General features: G+C 40.8%; 2 protein-coding genes across 2 annotated transcripts; both read right to left on the bottom strand.

The window, feature by feature from the left end:
* Window positions 1-507: 507 nt before the first annotated feature.
* kifbp (kinesin family binding protein) lies at window positions 508-7,544 on the bottom strand. Its single transcript, XM_076109950.1, has 13 exons — window positions 7,052-7,544; window positions 6,622-6,720; window positions 5,985-6,064; window positions 5,713-5,771; window positions 5,316-5,440; window positions 4,946-5,039; window positions 4,630-4,742; window positions 4,181-4,330; window positions 3,794-3,868; window positions 3,004-3,166; window positions 2,734-2,908; window positions 2,460-2,645; window positions 508-1,989 (listed from the first exon to the last, which is right to left on the bottom strand). The coding sequence occupies exons 1-13, from the start codon at window positions 7,505-7,507 to the stop codon at window positions 1,851-1,853; spliced, it is 1,914 nt and encodes a 637-aa protein (XP_075966065.1). The 5' UTR covers window positions 7,508-7,544; the 3' UTR covers window positions 508-1,850.
* A 486-nt stretch (window positions 7,545-8,030) lies between these two features.
* On the bottom strand, window positions 8,031-11,700 carry mpc1 (mitochondrial pyruvate carrier 1). The gene is made up of 4 exons (XM_076109951.1): window positions 11,374-11,700; window positions 10,143-10,239; window positions 9,713-9,845; window positions 8,031-9,168 (listed from the first exon to the last, which is right to left on the bottom strand). The coding sequence occupies exons 1-4, from the start codon at window positions 11,446-11,448 to the stop codon at window positions 9,141-9,143; spliced, it is 333 nt and encodes a 110-aa protein (XP_075966066.1). The 5' UTR covers window positions 11,449-11,700; the 3' UTR covers window positions 8,031-9,140.
* Between the last annotated feature and the right edge of the window lie 6,094 nt (window positions 11,701-17,794).

The raw sequence follows: 17,794 nt of genomic DNA, 5'->3' as shown, positions 1-17,794 counted from the left end.
ACTGCAATTTTAGTTAAAACCAATATTTTGACTTGCATTCCGTGTGATAGGGGGGTGTTGTTTGGGAGCATCTGCGTTATGTTTCCCCGTCATTTGTTACTTTTTCCTCACTACAAGGTGACAGATTTGTTTGACCTTAGTCCACTTGGACTTGAATGGCTATGATGGGGATGAATCCTGTCACAATGGTGTCACCAGACTTGACCAGTTGTCTACCCAATAGATCAGAGACCCTTGTACAGCTTCACCACAAAGCCGTGACGTCCTCAGACAGGAAGCAGCAGGGCAGAGTTGCAGTGCGTCATGGTTTCTTGGAACTTGGTCATGAATCAGCCCACAGATCTGCTCTGTATTGCACTTCCCCTTTCAAAAACATGGAACTGAATATTAAAAGTCGCAGACATAGTCAATAATATAAATCCGGGACCTCCCATGGAACGCTAGAGTTTGTTTTCTTAGTACTTTATACTGTCAATATCAAATGTCCATGTATCTCTGCCAGCTGTATCATGTGTACAACATTTTTATTCAACCTAGAAACATGCAGGACGCAACTGTGGGACAGAAATAACATAAAGACATAGTTCACAAAAAGATGGAAGCTGTGATATACTGTAACCTTTACAGAAAATCATCACAATGTCTCAGTCACTTTGAGATTATTTCGCTTTAATAGACACTCTTTTAGACGTTTCTCTGGATAAGTAATGTAATAGACTAAAAAAAAGGTTCTTAAGCTCACAGGAAGACAATACAGAGGCTCAACTGGATGAGGCATCATGCAGATTCATAAACCAACATTGTTAAGTCCACTTAATATCCGTCACTGGAACGGTCGTTTCCGACGATTTGCAGAACAAGCATCTCAGTTTTAAGGCGCAACAACAACAACCTGTCTGTCGTACAAACTCAACTATCTGTACCTCTGGCTGCCTACTGTTATTACCAGGGTTACACCAGAAGTCATGACATTTGTTTTACCATCAGAGACATAAAGTAGTTGAATAAACTGAATAGTAATGTGCTAAAGTGCTTTACACAAAATAAAGCCACATTAAATGAAAACCAATATGATTAACAACAGAGAACAAAGAGTGAAAATGGAGCGCTCTCATACAGCGCTTTTCTTTGTCTTTTCGACCACTCAAAGCACTTTCACACTACTTGTCATCATTCACCCATTCACACACTGATCGGCCTATCAGACTATCTAACACTCATACATACTACGGGAGCAATTTTGGGGTTAAGTGTCTTGCTCAAGGACACACCGAGCACACAGTGGCCCACAGAAGATAGTGACGTAAAATAAAACATTAAATAAAACTGTTATGTACATATCCACCACAAGGATGTTGTGGTGACTGTCTTATCCCAAGCAGATACTTTTTTTTCTTGCAAAGGGAGCGTCTGACATTTTAGTGATGGACCTAGATTTCCTTCGTTTGGGAAGAAAGCATCGATGTGAAGACAAAAACAGGTCAATTCACCTTCAATTCAAAGAGTTCAACCACTTTCAAATACTTCTTAGTACTATGCGAACGATATATCCATATACATTTTGAAGAGAGTATATTAACTGTGCTATCTGAATGAAAATTAATTGACCACACATTTTATTTCACGGAGGAAAGCACATATGTACAGCGCGTAATGGGTTCAAAGGTCTTGTGTAAGCAGCATACCCAGTGCACAAAAAAAAAAGACATAAATAAGCCAGAAAGTCTGCCATCCAGTTTCTCTTATTGTTGGGAGTGTACACGGATTATAAAGGTGGTACATTTAGATGGACTGGCTCATTTGGATGTAACACCAATAGAGAGCAGTCAGTCAGTGAACAGTGACGTCCTTCAGTTGTTTACCACCATCTTTGCTTTGAGGCGGTTGATTTTGAGAGGAAGCAGGCTGACCATCTCTCTGCTCAGCTCCAGCTCCGTCTCCACAGTGGCTGTTGCCTCCGGGTGGGCATCACAGTACTGCACCACGTATCTAGACAAGTGATGGTCAACACATTCCACAGATGAACAACATGGCAACTAGGAGCACGTGAACTGTAAAGCACACCTCAAGGTTCACTCATTTCAACATCTTTGAATGAAATCCTTTCCATTTCAAATGCATCCGTCTTTAATTTGTCCTTATGCTTCCACATTGAAGCTGGAGTGCAGGACTTTTACATATAAATAGATGACTTTTTTCTGTATTTCTCACAGTGTATTGGAGTTGTGGTGTCTGGAGTCTGTGGCGACTTCCCCCGCTGGCGCATGTATGCCTGCAGGTGAGCTCACCACAAGTCTTCCCTTGCTAATTTCTTACTTTAAATCCAAAAATTCCACACTCCAACTTTAACGCCAACTTCTTACTGTCATTGCGTAGAGTACATCTGTTGAGAGCACATTGTTCAATACGCAAAGTGTTCGGATATATCACCAAGAGTTAACAAATATATATCTTCTTACTTGTAGTGTTCCAGAGATTTGTCGAGGTTTTCCAGCTGAGCAGAGGGCGAAGAGCTGATCAGGCGGCTGTGGAGTCGGGCCACTCTGAAGCGGGCCACCAGAGCCGGTCTGAGCACCTCCTCCTCCAGGTGCTCTGGTTGCTTCCCCTCTGGAGAACACAGAGAGTCGAGGAACATCTGGAAGTATCTGGAGAGGAGAACAGAGGACTTCAAATATTGATTGAATAAATGTAGATGCACAGAAACATCTGGGTCGTCCACACACACACACTCACTTGGCAGAGGCAGAGCAGAGATGGTTGAATTTCTTAATGGTGTGGCTATCTAGAGACTCGCTATCAGCTTGTCTGTTGGCCAGCGTCAGTTTCAGGTCCATCATTTCATTGTAGATCTCAGCCAACTCAAACATCATCTGTCTGCGGATCATTAGGTAGTACTGGGAGTTCAAGTCTGTAGGGAGAATCAGAGAAAGTCAGTTTTCTTTTATCTTTTTTGACTGAAATTAAAAAACAAATGAAACTTAAAAACATAAGTTTGCGCAGTACCATTGCAGACTGGCTCTAGCATGTCAACTCTGCGTTTGTGCATTTTGCAGCGTCGCTCCAGATCCTCTTCAAAGAAAGCGAGGGCCCGGAACAGAGCGCTGTGATCCTGCAAGATCTCTATGTGGTCCGTCACGTAGCCGTCCATCTGGAAATAGTCCTTGGCCTGCAAGAACGAGTGTAAGGACGGAGACAGTTTAACATGTTTAGCAGTTAAAAACCAAACAGTGGGTTCAACCCTTGGGGCATTTTTTTATAAATATAAACCTTTCTGGATGAGGATAAAGGATAAAGGACTTCACATCCAATCAGATATTTATACATTTTTTTTTACATACAGAAATCCTGGTTTTGTGCTCCTTACAATACAGTACAAAATTCTTATGAGGTGTAACTCTGCCATTGTTACCAGCTTAACATTATACACCAGAACAGTTGAGGACTTTAGGAACAATGAAGTGGCACCAGTGTAGTTGAGAACATCTGCAGCTATCTGTTTGGTGCTTTCACTGATGTGTCAAGTCAAGCAAATTCAAGTTTGTTTAAACAGCCCAACATCACATACAACATATCAATGGGCTTCACAGCCCGCAGACGTGAGGTGAACACAAACAGCAAAGCATAAAAGCATCTGGTCTTTTTTTTTTACCATTGAAGTCACCACCACACATCTGCCGGTGTGGTGGTGACTTCAATAATTCAGCTACTTGGGAATTTGTCTAACACAGTTCTAGTGTGTGTGTGTGTGTGTGTGTGTGTGTGTGTGTGTGTGTGTGTGTGTGCGTGTGTATACCTGTGTGACATAATTCTGTCCCACCAGAAAAACAGCTCTGGCCTCAGTGAAGTCCAATGGTAGCAGACAGTGCACCTGGAAAACAGAAAGCAGAGACTTCATGCTCATCTGCTACAATAGGTTGAGTATTTATGTTAAATCTGTATTTGTTGTCTGGATTATAGATATGGAGAGATACTATCACATACAGTCTTCTATTACTAATACATGACATAAATAAATAGCTAGTTAATAAATAGCTAGTTGTAACGTATTATTAATAGATGGAAGCATTAATGCTGCTTCTGACACAGAGATAATGGTGATTTATGATAACGCGTAGCAGCAGAACTTTATGCTAACAAACATAATAAAAAACATTACTAGTAGCACTAGCAGTGTATAGACCTTCTCTTCCAGACTAGCAATGGAGTCGAAGGTGTCCTCAGAGCCAAACAGCAGAGCGCTCTTCCTGCCCTTCTCTTCCTCCTCCTCTTCACGTCTCCTCGCTATCTTCAACTCATCTTGACGATCAGTGTCGAGCTCGCCAATGCTGTCCTGGTCACAAACACATGTGGACGCACATTTTAAGACACTCTCAATACAATTGCGTCGATCTAAGCTAAGAGACATTCAAACATGTGGACATTTAAACAGAAAGTTACAGTTACCACAGCCGTAACAAAGAAGTTTAAGTGCTAATCCTTAAAATTACTGTATTTAAGCATCATCTTTGGTGCAAACTTTGGTGCAAGCCATGGTGGCTTTCACTGCTCATATGAGAGGTGTGGACTTGACTATAAACATTTTACACAGCCTCACAAGAGTAACCAACACACATTACAATCATGCCGTACCTCGAGCAGCTTCTTAGAGTCCTGCAGGATGTTGAGACAATATTTGATCCAACATCTTGCAATCTCTGCTCTCTTCTGTCTGAGCTGCTCCCTGCGCTCACTCTCCGTCTCACCTGGGGTCACACAAAGGGGGAAAAGGATGTTAAGATATGCTGGAGAAGAGGGAGGGAAGGAGGAGGAGGAGTCAGAGAGAGGAAGGGAGGTAGGATCGGTTGTGCAACGCTTTGCTAAACAGTTTTGTTCACTCCTGCCTGACTCATTATAGTTGATTAAAAGGATAGAATACAAAGGAAATAAGTACACGAATGACACTCACTCTCCTGTGCTGCGGCCTCAGAAGGAACCTCTCCTGCCAAAGCTGATATGACAGTAGCTGCTGAGAGGCAATGTCTGCCTTCCATGTATCGGCCCTAGAAATCACACGCAAACACTTACACAACAGATCTTACAAAAATATTATATATATATATATATATGATTTCTACAACCAAACTTCTTGCCCTGTAATCAAAATCAATTGAGTCCATGTCAAGTCTCAAAAACGTCAAATGTGTAAAAGCAAGGCAGAATAGATTTATTTCTTTAGATAGATTAAACCATTTTAGATGATAACAAACAAAACCCTTAAAAGATGTTAGGTTTTAAATCAATTGTTTGCAATAAATGTAAATCAACATGGGCCCTACCTTAGTGATGTAATACTGTGATAGTGTAGCAGCATTGAGAGCCCACTCCATTGGACTGAACTGATTTAACTGTAACTGTCTCTGCAGGGTGCTGTGGCAGTAGATGGCAGCACGCTCAGTTTCACCTGGAAGAAGAAACACCAGTTATTGTTACCATCAAGTAAAGCAAAAACACTAATACAACAAGAGTCAGCTTCCTTATATTCACAAACATGAATCAAGTTCAGAGGTGCACTTCAGAAATCAAATGGATGTCAATGGATTATAAATATAGTTGAAGTTCTTTATATTTAAATATTATTGAATACATTTTACATTTGCTTTAAAGTATTTATTTTACACAAGCAAATAAACATGTACTGTTGTGCTGATTTGATTGAAACCAGGTTAGACTCACCAAGGTTTTTATAGACTTGAGCAAGGTAGTACATGCTGTGAGTGTAAGCCAACTCAAACCTGAGCAAGGAAAGTTTGAAAGAAAGCGTGAAAGAGAGAAATGATTTATGGGACAAGGCAGAGCATAATTGACACGAGTTAAAAATCTAACCCGGGGTTTGCTGAATGAACGACCACGATCATGCAAACTTTGGGACAATAGTATTAATATAAACAGGTGGGACGTCTGTACATTTAAATGTGTTATGTGGGCTGTTGGAGTTCACAAGTTACCTCTTGGTCCTTTCCTGATGTGTCAGCAGGTTCTCCTCAGTAGTGAAGTACTCTGTCATATCGGTAGGTGGAGTCCCGTCCTGGAAAAACACAACAACTCCATAATATTGTCCTTCTAGCTGTAGCAGGAAACTAAAACTCGTCAGTCAGTTTGCCTTTTGAATGCTGGTGTCAACAGTTAATTAATTTCTCCCTTTTTTGCTACCTAGTGCTCTGCATTCACAATCCATCTTATTTTGAGGGAAGAAAATAATTTCAAGCATATTGTAGCACCTGCAAAAAATTCTGAGAATTCAGAAAAATGCAATGTCAACGGCACACAAACAATTTAACACCCTGTCTTGTCAACATGTGACACTCCACTTGTTGATGGTGAGGCAAATTGACGATGAAGTGTGCAAAAATGTCAATTTATTACTCAATACAGTGTATTGGGTTTGTATGTATGCTCTCAAGTGTTTGTCATGACAGTCAGATGATAGATGAGTTGTGAGACTGTGAAGAAGCAGGATAATCACAATAAGAGGCAAACAGTTGCATAGCAGTGATGTTTTCTTCCTCTATAGTCTCTCCTCTCATCCATCTGTCATTGTAACAGCAGCTTCAAGTAAACAGTCGCACAGGACACCAACTTTACCTCCTTCATGTACCGTTGGTAGATGGATTCTGCTGTTTCAAGGAATCCCTGAGCCGTCTCAGTCTCATCCCGGCCAGCCCACAGGATACCCAACTGGTTCTGATAACACAAGCATCATGTGATCATGTACTACAGTAGATTGATTATTTCATCATTAGTGAATGGGATGTGGTTCTTATTAGTAATTATGGCACAAATATATCAATATTAAAATATATATATATTAAAACTGTAATGCATGTAAAAGGGGAAAGGATGTAAACAGGCCTACAACGCTCCTTAAATGGAGTTATTGATCATGACGTTGCTGATTTGACTGTAGTTTATTATGGTTCTGGTTCATCTCTAGCAAGTCGTTCACAACCCCTCATAACTTAACGTTACATTTATCTGTATAGCATGACTGCGGATAAGTTAACGTGAACGTTACCCTGGCATGGATAAACAGCGACACGTTCTCCGACGACACACTGCATCTCTCGAGCAGTTTCATGCAGTTCATCAGATGCTCCTGCCCGGCTGACAGCTCCTCTGTGTCCACATGGTTGACGCCCAGATAGTACTCGACAGCCCCGAGTTTAGCGGCCCGCAGCCCAGCCGGCGAGTCGCCGCTGAAGCCCCGAGCGAGCCCGTCCTCCCTCTGCCCGTCCACCGGCGGCTCTGTCGGCCGCTGTTCGCCGCTCTCTGCGCCGCTTTCCTCTTCACCGTCGCCGGCCTCGAAGCTCTTGAGCGAGCAGTATATCTCTCTGAGGAGCTCCCTGGCCTTGTATTTGGAGCGGAACGGGTCGTTTTCGGGGTCATTTCGTGATTCTACAACAGTGAGATTCTGGGCGTTGGTGAATTTGTCGCAAACTGCTTTCCACTCATCGCTGCTCACAGACGCCATGTTGGTCTTCTTCTTTGTCGTTTAGCTCTCACAACATCAGGGTTCTTGATGTCGCAGTGCTGCCATCTACTGGACGTACTTAGGTTATCTCTTTCTATGTCAATTGATCTCAGAAATGTATTTGAGCTTAATTTACTTGAATATTTGTCTCCATGGCATCTGTTTTGACCAGTGGTAGACTGTAATAGAGCAAGTTAATACTAATATTATATATAGTTAAGTACAATTGTGGGGTACTTGCACTTTACCTGATAATTTCCATTTTTATACCTCTGCTCCACTACATTTCAGAGGAAAATACATACATATAAAATACAACTACATTTTCTGTTAGCTACAGTATAGTCCACTTATACTTTATAAAGTATACTTAACTACTACATATATATACACCTTAACTTTAATTACACATTTTAAATGCTGCTTATCCAAGATAATGCATCAGTAATACAGCATTTTATGAGCATTTTGATTGCATTTGCTGATAATACCTCTGTACTTTTAATGAAGTAAAAATGCAGGATAGGAGTTTTTTCTTTTAATTTTTTTTACCTTTCTTAAACAATCTACTACTTCCAAGACTGGTTTTGACAGTCTTGATTGGAAAATTGTTTAATATATTCATCAAGCTCGAAGCCACTAGTTTCCTGTTCATTTGATATGTACTTTCTAACTTTGTTGATAAGATGTGTTTAGTGTTAATTTAACGAGGGCATTACGTTGCAGAGCAAAGTGTTGAGTGTAAACACGGAGCAGTGGCGTCCTTGACCTAAATCACTCGCTGAATTATGTTCAAGTTGCTCATAGCCAGTTTATTTGAACAAACCCAGAGAATCAAATCATTAATCAGGGAAAAATTATATTAATTATACAATGGCAATAAATTAATGTGAACTACATATGATAACAACACACACTACATGTTTGGTCAGCACTGACAGAAGCAGCTTGTCTTATTTATTATACTTTCCTAAAACTATGCCAAATCGGGTCCTCTAGTCACACCATTTTCATTGTACAGTATAACATTTTGCACAACAAACAAAAAGAGTAGCTCTCTGTGTGTACTCCCTGCTTAAGTGAAGGTTAAAGGATCAAAGTCCAAATGTTTAATCTGCCGTTGTGTGGACATCACAAGATGAATTCAGGCTAAGTTCTCTTTGAAATAACATTCATATTTCAATTACTAAGCAGGTAAGAAAGTAATACAAATAATAATGCTGATGACCTAAAATGAGATGATTGATGACTAAAGATTGTTTTGCTGAAAATGTGCAACAGGCAGTGTGCAAGGCAGCAAACAGTCAGGCTATTCAGCAAAGTGTACATTCACCCACATCAGATTTTTGTGTGTCAATGTGTGTTGAAATTGAATGTTGCAAAAACACAGCAGTTGACCTAAATTCTTGGAGGAAAAGCATCTACTTTTTTCTGTCTGTGCAGTAAAAGTGAAAATGCACGAGGATGATCAATCACAGTAACAATATGTTAAAATAAATGGTGCAAGTGCCACAGTTAAGATGATTAGATAAGATGGTTGGATGCATTCGTTTTGATGTCCAGGTTTACGTGGTGGTTAAAACAGCATGGTGCCACTCTGCAGTGATCGTTCTGCATCTGCTTTACTCTGCCACTAAGATTGCATCTTCTTCTTCTCCATTCTGTAGAAATATAGAAACAGTTGTTTACAAACCTACATCGTCATCATACCAAGTGCTGGCAGCATGTCACTCTGAGTTTCACTTTGATAACATTGCTCTTTAACTAACTCTTTCATTAAGTCATTGGGGAAATAGTGATCTAGGTCAAAAGCCATGGTGGCAAAATGAAGACCAGGTTCAAAAAATAACTGGAAAGACACTACTATTTTTGGTCATTATCATTTCAAACAAAAAAAAGGACATTACGATCCAAACCTGAACACACAAGCTTGAAGCTATATGACAAAGCAAATGCTATAATAGTAGCCTGCTAATCTAGCTAACATCACTTATATCTCTTAAACTCTTCATAGAAGCTCAAATGGAATTATGACCAACAGAGTGGAGTTTCCCTATGAACAGGTTATTGTGGACCGTGACATAAAGCCACCACTTTGAGGAGACTACGGCTGAAAGGTTGTGAAAAGTTTGTCTAACAGTGTTTCATGACACCTGATCTGTTTACAATGACAACAAAAAAATCACATCATAGAATGTTGCTTACTTGTATTTGATGAGACGACTTCCCTGCACTAGCTGTGCTGCCTCATTGGTCAAATGGCAAGCAAACAGTAGCCAGTTGCGTGGCTGTACCTTGTAGGCGAACCTCATGAAGAGCAGTGAATAGCAGGTCAGAGCTGAGAGGAAGGATAAAACACACAGGCAATCGCTTATTTCAGCACTGTCTTCTTATAAAACACTTACTTCTATCATATTAAGCATCTCAATGGGGGGGGGGGGTATAGATGAAAACCTAATAATATCAATCGATAAATATAAAGTGACTAACAAGAATTGACGCAGTAGTTTACTTTACAGAAAAGTACAAATGATAAACCTAACTCTAGCAAAAGTTAACCAGAAATGAATGGGGGTGTTGTGTGAACCCTTCATGTGTACATCTGGGTTTATCAGCACATGTGTCCGTGTCTTACCAAAGGTCATCCTGCCACTGATAATCTCAGGGCTCTTCTTCATATCTGTGATGGCGGCTATGGGAAGACCCCAGTTTGCGATAGGACCCCAGAAATGCTGTGAAGGTACACACAAAACGCTGAAATACAGTTTGAACCACAGACAATTTATGGTTTGGGCAGTATCTTAAGATGGTTGAACAGTAAAACAGAACTATACAATTACAATCACATTGCTTAATGGTAAAATCTGTGTTGTGAATCCCAAAACAATATCAATTCTAAAAAGTACTGATGTCGAAAAAAAACATGTCAGTAAAGATATAAAAATGATACACGCATATTGGGTATGAGACAAACAGAAAGATAGACATAAACCAACAGGCAGTCTTGGATGAGAAGAGACAGATAGAAACAAATATGACAAACAGAAAGTTTGAGTACTTACCGTGCTGTTGAACAGGATTATTTTTTTCAGGGCCACATAGAAGAGAAAAGAAGAGAAATACAGAAAAGTCAAACTGATGTGACCGAGAGCTGCTGCCACCTAAAATAGGTCACGGGTTTGTTTCAGACAATTCACGAATGACAAGAGAATTAGTACAATTTAAAGAGTTCAGGTCCTGCAGGGAGGAACATCACCTGCTTCGATTCCTCATTACTAAATTAGATCATAATGAAATAGGAAACATTTCAGTACCTAGATGAACATATTTAACTACAGTTACAGTGAACTGTTTACCACAGTGTTGACACAAGTTAAAAGGTAAAGTCATTGATTATTGTATTCTCTACACGATGACAAAAAAAGACCACAAAAAAAGCCAAAGAAACCCCAGAGCTGGTGCTAAAGGCCACATATAATTCCTCACCATATCTACAGTGCATTTGTTTGCTTTTCTACTTGATTTTCAGTATGTTGCAAATGTAAACAAAGATGGCCCCTTGCATCACTGTGTCATAAATCCATGTGTGGATTGCTGCTATTCTGTGGAAAGTACACACACCACCCGGGTGTGTGTATCATGTACACATCAACCAACGTCTGACAACATGTTAAAAAGTAATAAAGCAGTTATCTCTGCTGGCCTTTGTCTCTATTAATAGCCTATTTAATATATATTAAAACGTTGTCTGAACAAATCGGGACAGTAACCGTAGCTAACGTTATCGAGTTGACGCTCCACAACCAACTAGCACACGTCACTTTAGCATGAGTGCTAATAGAAAATCTAACAGTTTTAATTTTTACATACCTTGTCAAATAATCCCTGAACTCTTTGCTCTTCAAATGGTCAACAGCTTTCCGTGCAATTGTCGCTGCCATGGTTTAACGTTGGGCTGGTGTCTGTTATGGCAAAGAAACGCACTCTTTCTCTGTTGAAGGGCGACTGAAAACTCAGCTCAGAGGACGACTGGTCTGATTTCCGACCATAACATTGGCACTTTACGACACTGTCGCAATTACGTAGCGCAACCTCAGGCGGCCCAGGGTACTTCTCAAGTCTCTTAATTGTCGTTTCCTCGCTCCTCGATCCTCGGTTGAACCGGAAGTTGTTTCTGCGCCGCCATATTGACGGCCGTCCCAAAGCTCTAATGTAGCTCGGAGGAGCGAGGAACCACGAGAACAGACTTCCAGGAAGTCTTTTAACGGCCGACACGCCCCCTCATTGTTCATCAGTTATGTGATTGGACGCTGCAGCCGATCGGACTGACTGTCTGGAGTTTAACACCAGAGTGAAGACGGACCACAGAATCAACTCAAGCTTTATATTTGATTAGGTTTCTGATTCACCGTCTGGTTTAAATAAATGTTCATTGTAGGTCTGAACAACAAAACGACCACAAACAACTTTCTTCATTTATTAGAAAGATTTGTGTTTTCATGATCTGATATTTCCCTCAATAACTTATATTGAATATATATGAATACAATTAAAGTCAGAGGGAGCTGGAGAGACGAAACACTTTTTACATCATTCCTGAGAGTTTGATGAGTTTCATCATTTAAGAGAAACAATAATCATATTCTGGGTTATTTAATAATGACCCCACAGTCACAATTTCAAAAAGTACAGACGCAAATAATTCATAAATAAGACGATCGCATTCCGCTGGTAGAAATGGATCCTGTGCTTATAAACAGAACACATGACACAGTTTGTTAACAGGCTACAGAGAGAAATACCTCTACAGTGATGATTACTGTGTGTCTTTATTAGTTATTAGTATTATTAGTTACTATTATTAAGTACAGTGATCATGTGAACAGACACAAACTTATCAAAACTCTCTCCAGCTGTTAAAGCCGACTGACAGCTGATCCAGCTGTGATCATCAGCACCGTCATCAGAAACAGACGTCGCTTCACGTGACGCAACTGAGGAAAGGATGTCTCATGTCTCTTAAAACATATTTCCTCGTTCCTCTCTCCTTGCATGGTTTCCTCCATGCATCCCTGGGAGGGACTAAGACGCAAGGAAAGGACGCAAGTGAGGGAAACGGGGATGCAATTAAGAGACTTGAGAAGTACCCCAGTCTGCTGCCTGCAACTGATTTATTGGCCCAATCCCAATGTCCCCCCTAAAGCTTCAAACCCTAAACCAAAGGTATTCAATAAAAATTCCAAAAGGTCCAGATTGAGAAAATCTCCTCGGGCAAAGGTCCGGAACATTACAATAATATTTAACTTGTGCTATTTAGTGCCATATATATATATATTCAAGAAGCCTAGTAGTAACAGCGTCTCTGTGTAGTCAACAACTGTCAAATCAAATAAAGAAAGTACACATCAATTATATTTAAACAATTATTATTCTCAGTTTTAAAATTTAACTGGAAGGATTATAAATAATACATAGAAATACATAAATATATGTTCTTCTCAGTTCAAGTAAAATAAGGGCTGCATTAAAGAATGAATTACACAACAGAAAGCTTTTGAAAAATGTGCATCTTAAAATAAAGTAATTCATTTTAGAAAAATGTATTTCATTGAATTGCCCTGTAGCTTTAAATTCAGTTCATTCAGGGTGAAGTGATGTCAATCAAAAAAGCCACTATATCATATTTTTCTCACCTTCTAACAAGAGAAATCAGTGAGCAGGGACTTTATCTGTGGTTATTAAACCACTTGTTTCAGCTCTATTCTCTCTGTTAACATCATTGTTGTGAAGTGAATTAATGTGTTAGGATTCTGATCATATTCGAGTCTTAGGTTTATTTTTTGTCTTCATTTCAGATGTGAGTGGATACGTTTGCTCAAAAGAGTTATGCTTTGTCTCGTATTGACGCTTCACATTACCGCTTTTATCAACCGTTACGGTCTCTGAACATATGACATACTGGTTTTAAACTGTCCGTGGGAAGAATTAACATATAAGAGTCTGTTCATTAATGACTCTGGTCTCTCTGGTCTCTCTGACCACTTTTCTCTTTTTGGAGAACGTCATGTGAAATAACTTCTCTGACTCACGTAATTATTCTCCTAGGGCCCAATCCCAATGTCCCCCCTAAAGCCTCAAACCCTGAACCCTCAAGGACTTACTGACGTCACCTAAGTGGTCGAGTGTGAGAGACTGTGAGGGCTTGAAATGGTGTAATGGGACAGCACTTTGCTGCAACAAATCACGTTACCATGAAAACAACAAAAAATATGATGTATAATTGTGGGGTTTTATTTTATTCCCATGAGTGGGTTTTAGGTGATGCTCGGTGCTTTCTCTGAGGAGTGTGTCCAGTTCTCTGGATCCTTTCTTTTTTCGCTCGCTTTTTGTTCTTTCTTCTGGAAGAATGGGGGTTGCTATGTCCGTAGTCCCTTTTGGGTTCGGTTTCTTCAAACTGACCTAGGATCAATCTGGAGATATCTCCTGGGGTCAGGGTTACCATGGTCCTGGTAAAGGAGGCACCTAGTAACCATCGCCGTGCCTGTGCTGCAGGTAAATACGCCCCTTTGGGTGTCTTTACAGCAGCATCCAGGCATAGCTGAGTGGCCATATCTGATTATGTTCCACCTTAATCCTTCTCTAGTCCAGCATGTGTTGCACATGGCTACCTTGCGGTCCCCACTCCCTTCTCTGGCTGTCCTATTGATCTCTCTCCAAGGGGTTTTCTGTAGCTTGGGTCTTGTGGACCTGGTTCCCTGCCATAGGGTATCTGCTACCTTATTTTGGCATAGGTAACATGTGCCGGGTTCATATGTTTTCCACTCTAGTGGTGGACCCGGCCCATAGGGGACAGGCCTACTTGGGTCTTTCCCCCCTCATCGCAGGAGAGAATACATGTGAATCTCCACGTGATTTGGAGGAGTTTTGGTTTTTCCTCAACCATGGTGTTTTAGGCTTTCGCCTAACTTCCGGATTAGGGTCACTTTGTGCTTACTAGCGTATTTAGTCAACCGAGGTTAATCAGAATGATTTGTGAGATATGCACGCTTCCTTTGTTTTTAAGTTTCACCACGTTACCTGTCACCTGTTCTATTTGGTATTGACCTTCGTTGTTAGTTTGCACGGGTTGGTCGCCTTGTTTTTGTCCCCTGTTCAACCACACCCAGTCTCCTGCCTGTAGACAAGATGGAGAGGGATGGTTAGGTTGGGAGTTCGTTCGCGGAAGTTTAGGCAACGATAGGTGTTAATTTAGGCACATTAGATACCTGGGGTCGTCCCAGTCATTTGGACAGTTTGCGCGTATAAAATCTTTAGCTGATCTAACCGCTCGTTCTGCTATTCCATTCGTTTTGGGTTTATAGGCGCTGGCTCATATCATCTCTATGTCTAGTTGCAACATAAGTGACTTCACCAGTTTATTTTTGAAATGTGTACCATTATCCATTCTAAGTGGTTTTGGAGTCTTACCTGTAAAGAAGCTCGCCAGGGAGACAACAACGTTGCGACCTGTGGCTGTTTTAAGTGGGTATGCTCGGGTATCGCCCCCTGCGTTATCCGTGACAACTAGGATGAAGCGATTTCCTCTTGACGAACGCTTATTTAATGGGCCTGCTATGTCAGCAGAATAATGCATTCCAGGATGTTCTGTTGTGATAGGGAGTGGGGGCCCATGGGCCCTCGGCATTCCCCCTTTATCCGCGCATTTACCGCAATTGGTTTTAATGATTGGAAAAAGCTTGTTGAACTTCGGTACGTGTATCCGTTGTTCCTTCAACCAGATCTTAGTTCTTTGCATGCTACAGTGACTGAGACAGTCATGAATTTTTGTTAATATTGCTTTAGCTTTGTCTTCTGGGATTCGTACACCGTTTTCTGTGTCCCACTCCGGGGGGAAGATGCACGTTTTTCTGAAAAGGATAGTGAAAATGAAAGTGAATTTCCTCCTCTTGGTCCCTTGACTGTGCTAATTCATCCGCTTCGCTTCGCTTTGTGTTCTTTAGTGGTGCCTTGCATGTGGCTTGGTATATGTTCCACTCTCACCTTTTTTCCTTTCTTTAGTTCCGCTATTACGGACCAGCTCTGTTGGTGTTTCAGTTCTTTACCTTTATGGTTTTGAAAATCCCTTTGTTCCCAATATAAAAGTTCTTCATTAAACCCTTTACAACAGCAAACGCTGTCGGTGATTATTCTTATGAACTTCTTTTTACGGGTCTTCGTGGTCTATCCGATTCGTCCTCTGAATCAGGTTCAGTGACCCAGTCACTGGTCACGGCGGCTGCCATTGGTCTTTGATCTGATTGGTTGTTTGGTACGGTTGTTTTTCGGTTTTGAGTTTGCCTCGAAATAGGAGCGACCTACTTTCTTCTAACGGGTAACTGGATCTCTTTCGTTTCAGCAGTATTTGAACTTACTTTGCGTTTAACCGGTGGGTTATTTTTACAAGTGGGTTTCTTGGTAGTCTGTATGTTTAGGAGTTTCAGCTTCTCCCGTAAAAATGTATTTGAGTCGAATAACGTTTTTGGTGGTTCTCAGTTCGGGGTTCTTTATCATTTAACTCGATTTGTGGTCGAGCCCCACGTTGTGCGCTATGTTGCGTTTTCTCTCTTCAACAATTGACTATTGGTTATTTTCCCTCAGTGTCTCAGGCTTCCGGGGAGGCTAGCCGGTTGTAGCAAACCCTTTGCCCCTATTTCGACAATAGCAACTATCGCCTCCCGCCTCCTAGATTCCTTACTTATCCTTATCCTTATGTTGGGCAATGATTTCAAGGAGGATTTTTAGGTTTTTCAGAACAGCTAACGCTGAACTGCAGGGGTCCGGTTCACGTAGGTTCACTTTGTGGGATTTAGGCAGACGTCTGGAACTACCAGGACACTTAGGCAGAACCTGTGGGTGGATCTACCCCACTGTAAACAACCTTCTTTTTGATTTCTTTAACGACGTTTTGTAAGTTTGACCAATCACAAGTCTAGATTAGATTACACACTCACCTCGGACGACACAGCTCTGGTGCCCCTCCTGGATACGACGAAGGGGGAATAGGAAAGAAAGAGAGGAAAACTCTAATTCTAAGTTCCTTGCAATACTATGGTAAAGAAAGTGTCTTTATTTCCACAATCAATAGGTACAAGTTTATATGCTGAAGCTTATCTGTTCCTTGGATAGGAGGGTTTTGGTTTAAGGGAATCTATAATGCTCTGTATAGTATAATGCCGTTTCCGATTAAGGATGTTTCCAACGCTTTACCGTCGGGGACTTGCTATGTGTTCTCCTGAGAGGAGGTTCTGATAGCGAGAAGAGTCTCTTAATCACTAGCCCTAATTTTAGGCCTCTGCTCCAAAATTGCATACCCATACTAAAGAGAGTGTAGATCTCTAACTACAAGGTCTATTTTAATAATTTTGATGGTATAATACAGGTAAAACTTGTGATACACTTGTTCAGATGTGTAAATATTGTGTATAAGCAGATATAAGCAGATATAAGCCTAAAAATACGCCACAGTCATAGCACAACATGTTTTACATGTCTCCACAAACAAATTTTACTTTGATTGAGTGAAGCAGGCCAGCATAAATGAGGTCTGGGTACAGACAGTATAGCCAAATTCTCATTTTTGGAACCAGCTGTTGCGCTGGTTTTTATATATTTATATATATTTTATATACTATTTAACTATATATTTCACTTGTTGTATCACTACTAGTGTTCAATACATCCTAATACAGCAGTTTGGCATCATTTTGAGCCATTTTGAGATCTCATATCTCTCCTCCATGGAATTTTCTCATCTCAGTCTGATTCGATGGAGACCTTTTTAAGACCTGTGATTGGCGGACTTCATCATGTGACACCTTGTTCAATGCGGAAGAGACTCAGGCAAGCAGTAGTCTGGTTATTTAGTAGATTGACAGAGTTTTTAGCCACTAATAATCCCGATCTGTGCGGCCCAACCCCCACGCGTAAAATCATTGGCCCAGCAGGGAAATGCTGACCATTTCGTCATAGTTTCGACCAGGACCTTCATTTTAACACGGCATGCAGTGCAGGAGACGGGACTATACGGCTGAACCGGATTACAATCAATTTTGAGCGTTTCTCGTCACGAAAATCACCTAACGGTATGATGCATTTCAATTTTTTTGCTGGGGAGCGGTTTGTTTGTTCTTTGGCTTTATGTATGTAACTTTTGAATGGTTTCACGGAGAGGAATGAGGAAGATGTGATTCTACTCGCGGTCGAATCCTCGTGCTTTATCATGTATCCATCCGCCATGATAGCTGCCAG

Source organism: Anarhichas minor, unplaced genomic scaffold (genome assembly GCF_050575085.1).
Source record: "Anarhichas minor isolate MPS153535 unplaced genomic scaffold, ASM5057508v1 ptg000042l, whole genome shotgun sequence".
NCBI lineage: Eukaryota > Metazoa > Chordata > Actinopteri > Perciformes > Anarhichadidae > Anarhichas > Anarhichas minor.
Note: the sequence above shows the minus strand (reverse complement) of the source record. Positions and strands in the feature narration are given on the sequence as shown.

Bases quoted from the DNA above. Each gene is read 5' to 3' on its own strand.
- kifbp (XM_076109950.1), bottom strand. From the start codon at position 7,507: ATGGCGTCTGTGAGCAGCGATGAGTGGAAAGCAGTTTGCGACAAATTC. The intron at 6,065-6,621 runs GTAAAGTTGGTG...GTGTTTTTCCAG, and splicing joins ACCAACGGTACATGAAGGAG to GACGGGACTCCACCTACCGA. The intron at 3,869-4,180 runs GTCTATACACTG...TCTGTTTTCCAG, and splicing joins TTGCTAGTCTGGAAGAGAAG to GTGCACTGTCTGCTACCATT.
- mpc1 (XM_076109951.1), bottom strand. From the start codon at position 11,448: ATGGCAGCGACAATTGCACGGAAAGCTGTTGACCATTTGAAGAGCAAA. The intron at 9,846-10,142 runs GTAAGACACGGA...CCTTCCTCTCAG, and splicing joins CAGTGGCAGGATGACCTTTG to CTCTGACCTGCTATTCACTG. The intron at 9,169-9,712 runs GTAAGCAACATT...ATATTTCTACAG, and splicing joins AGTCGTCTCATCAAATACAA to AATGGAGAAGAAGAAGATGC.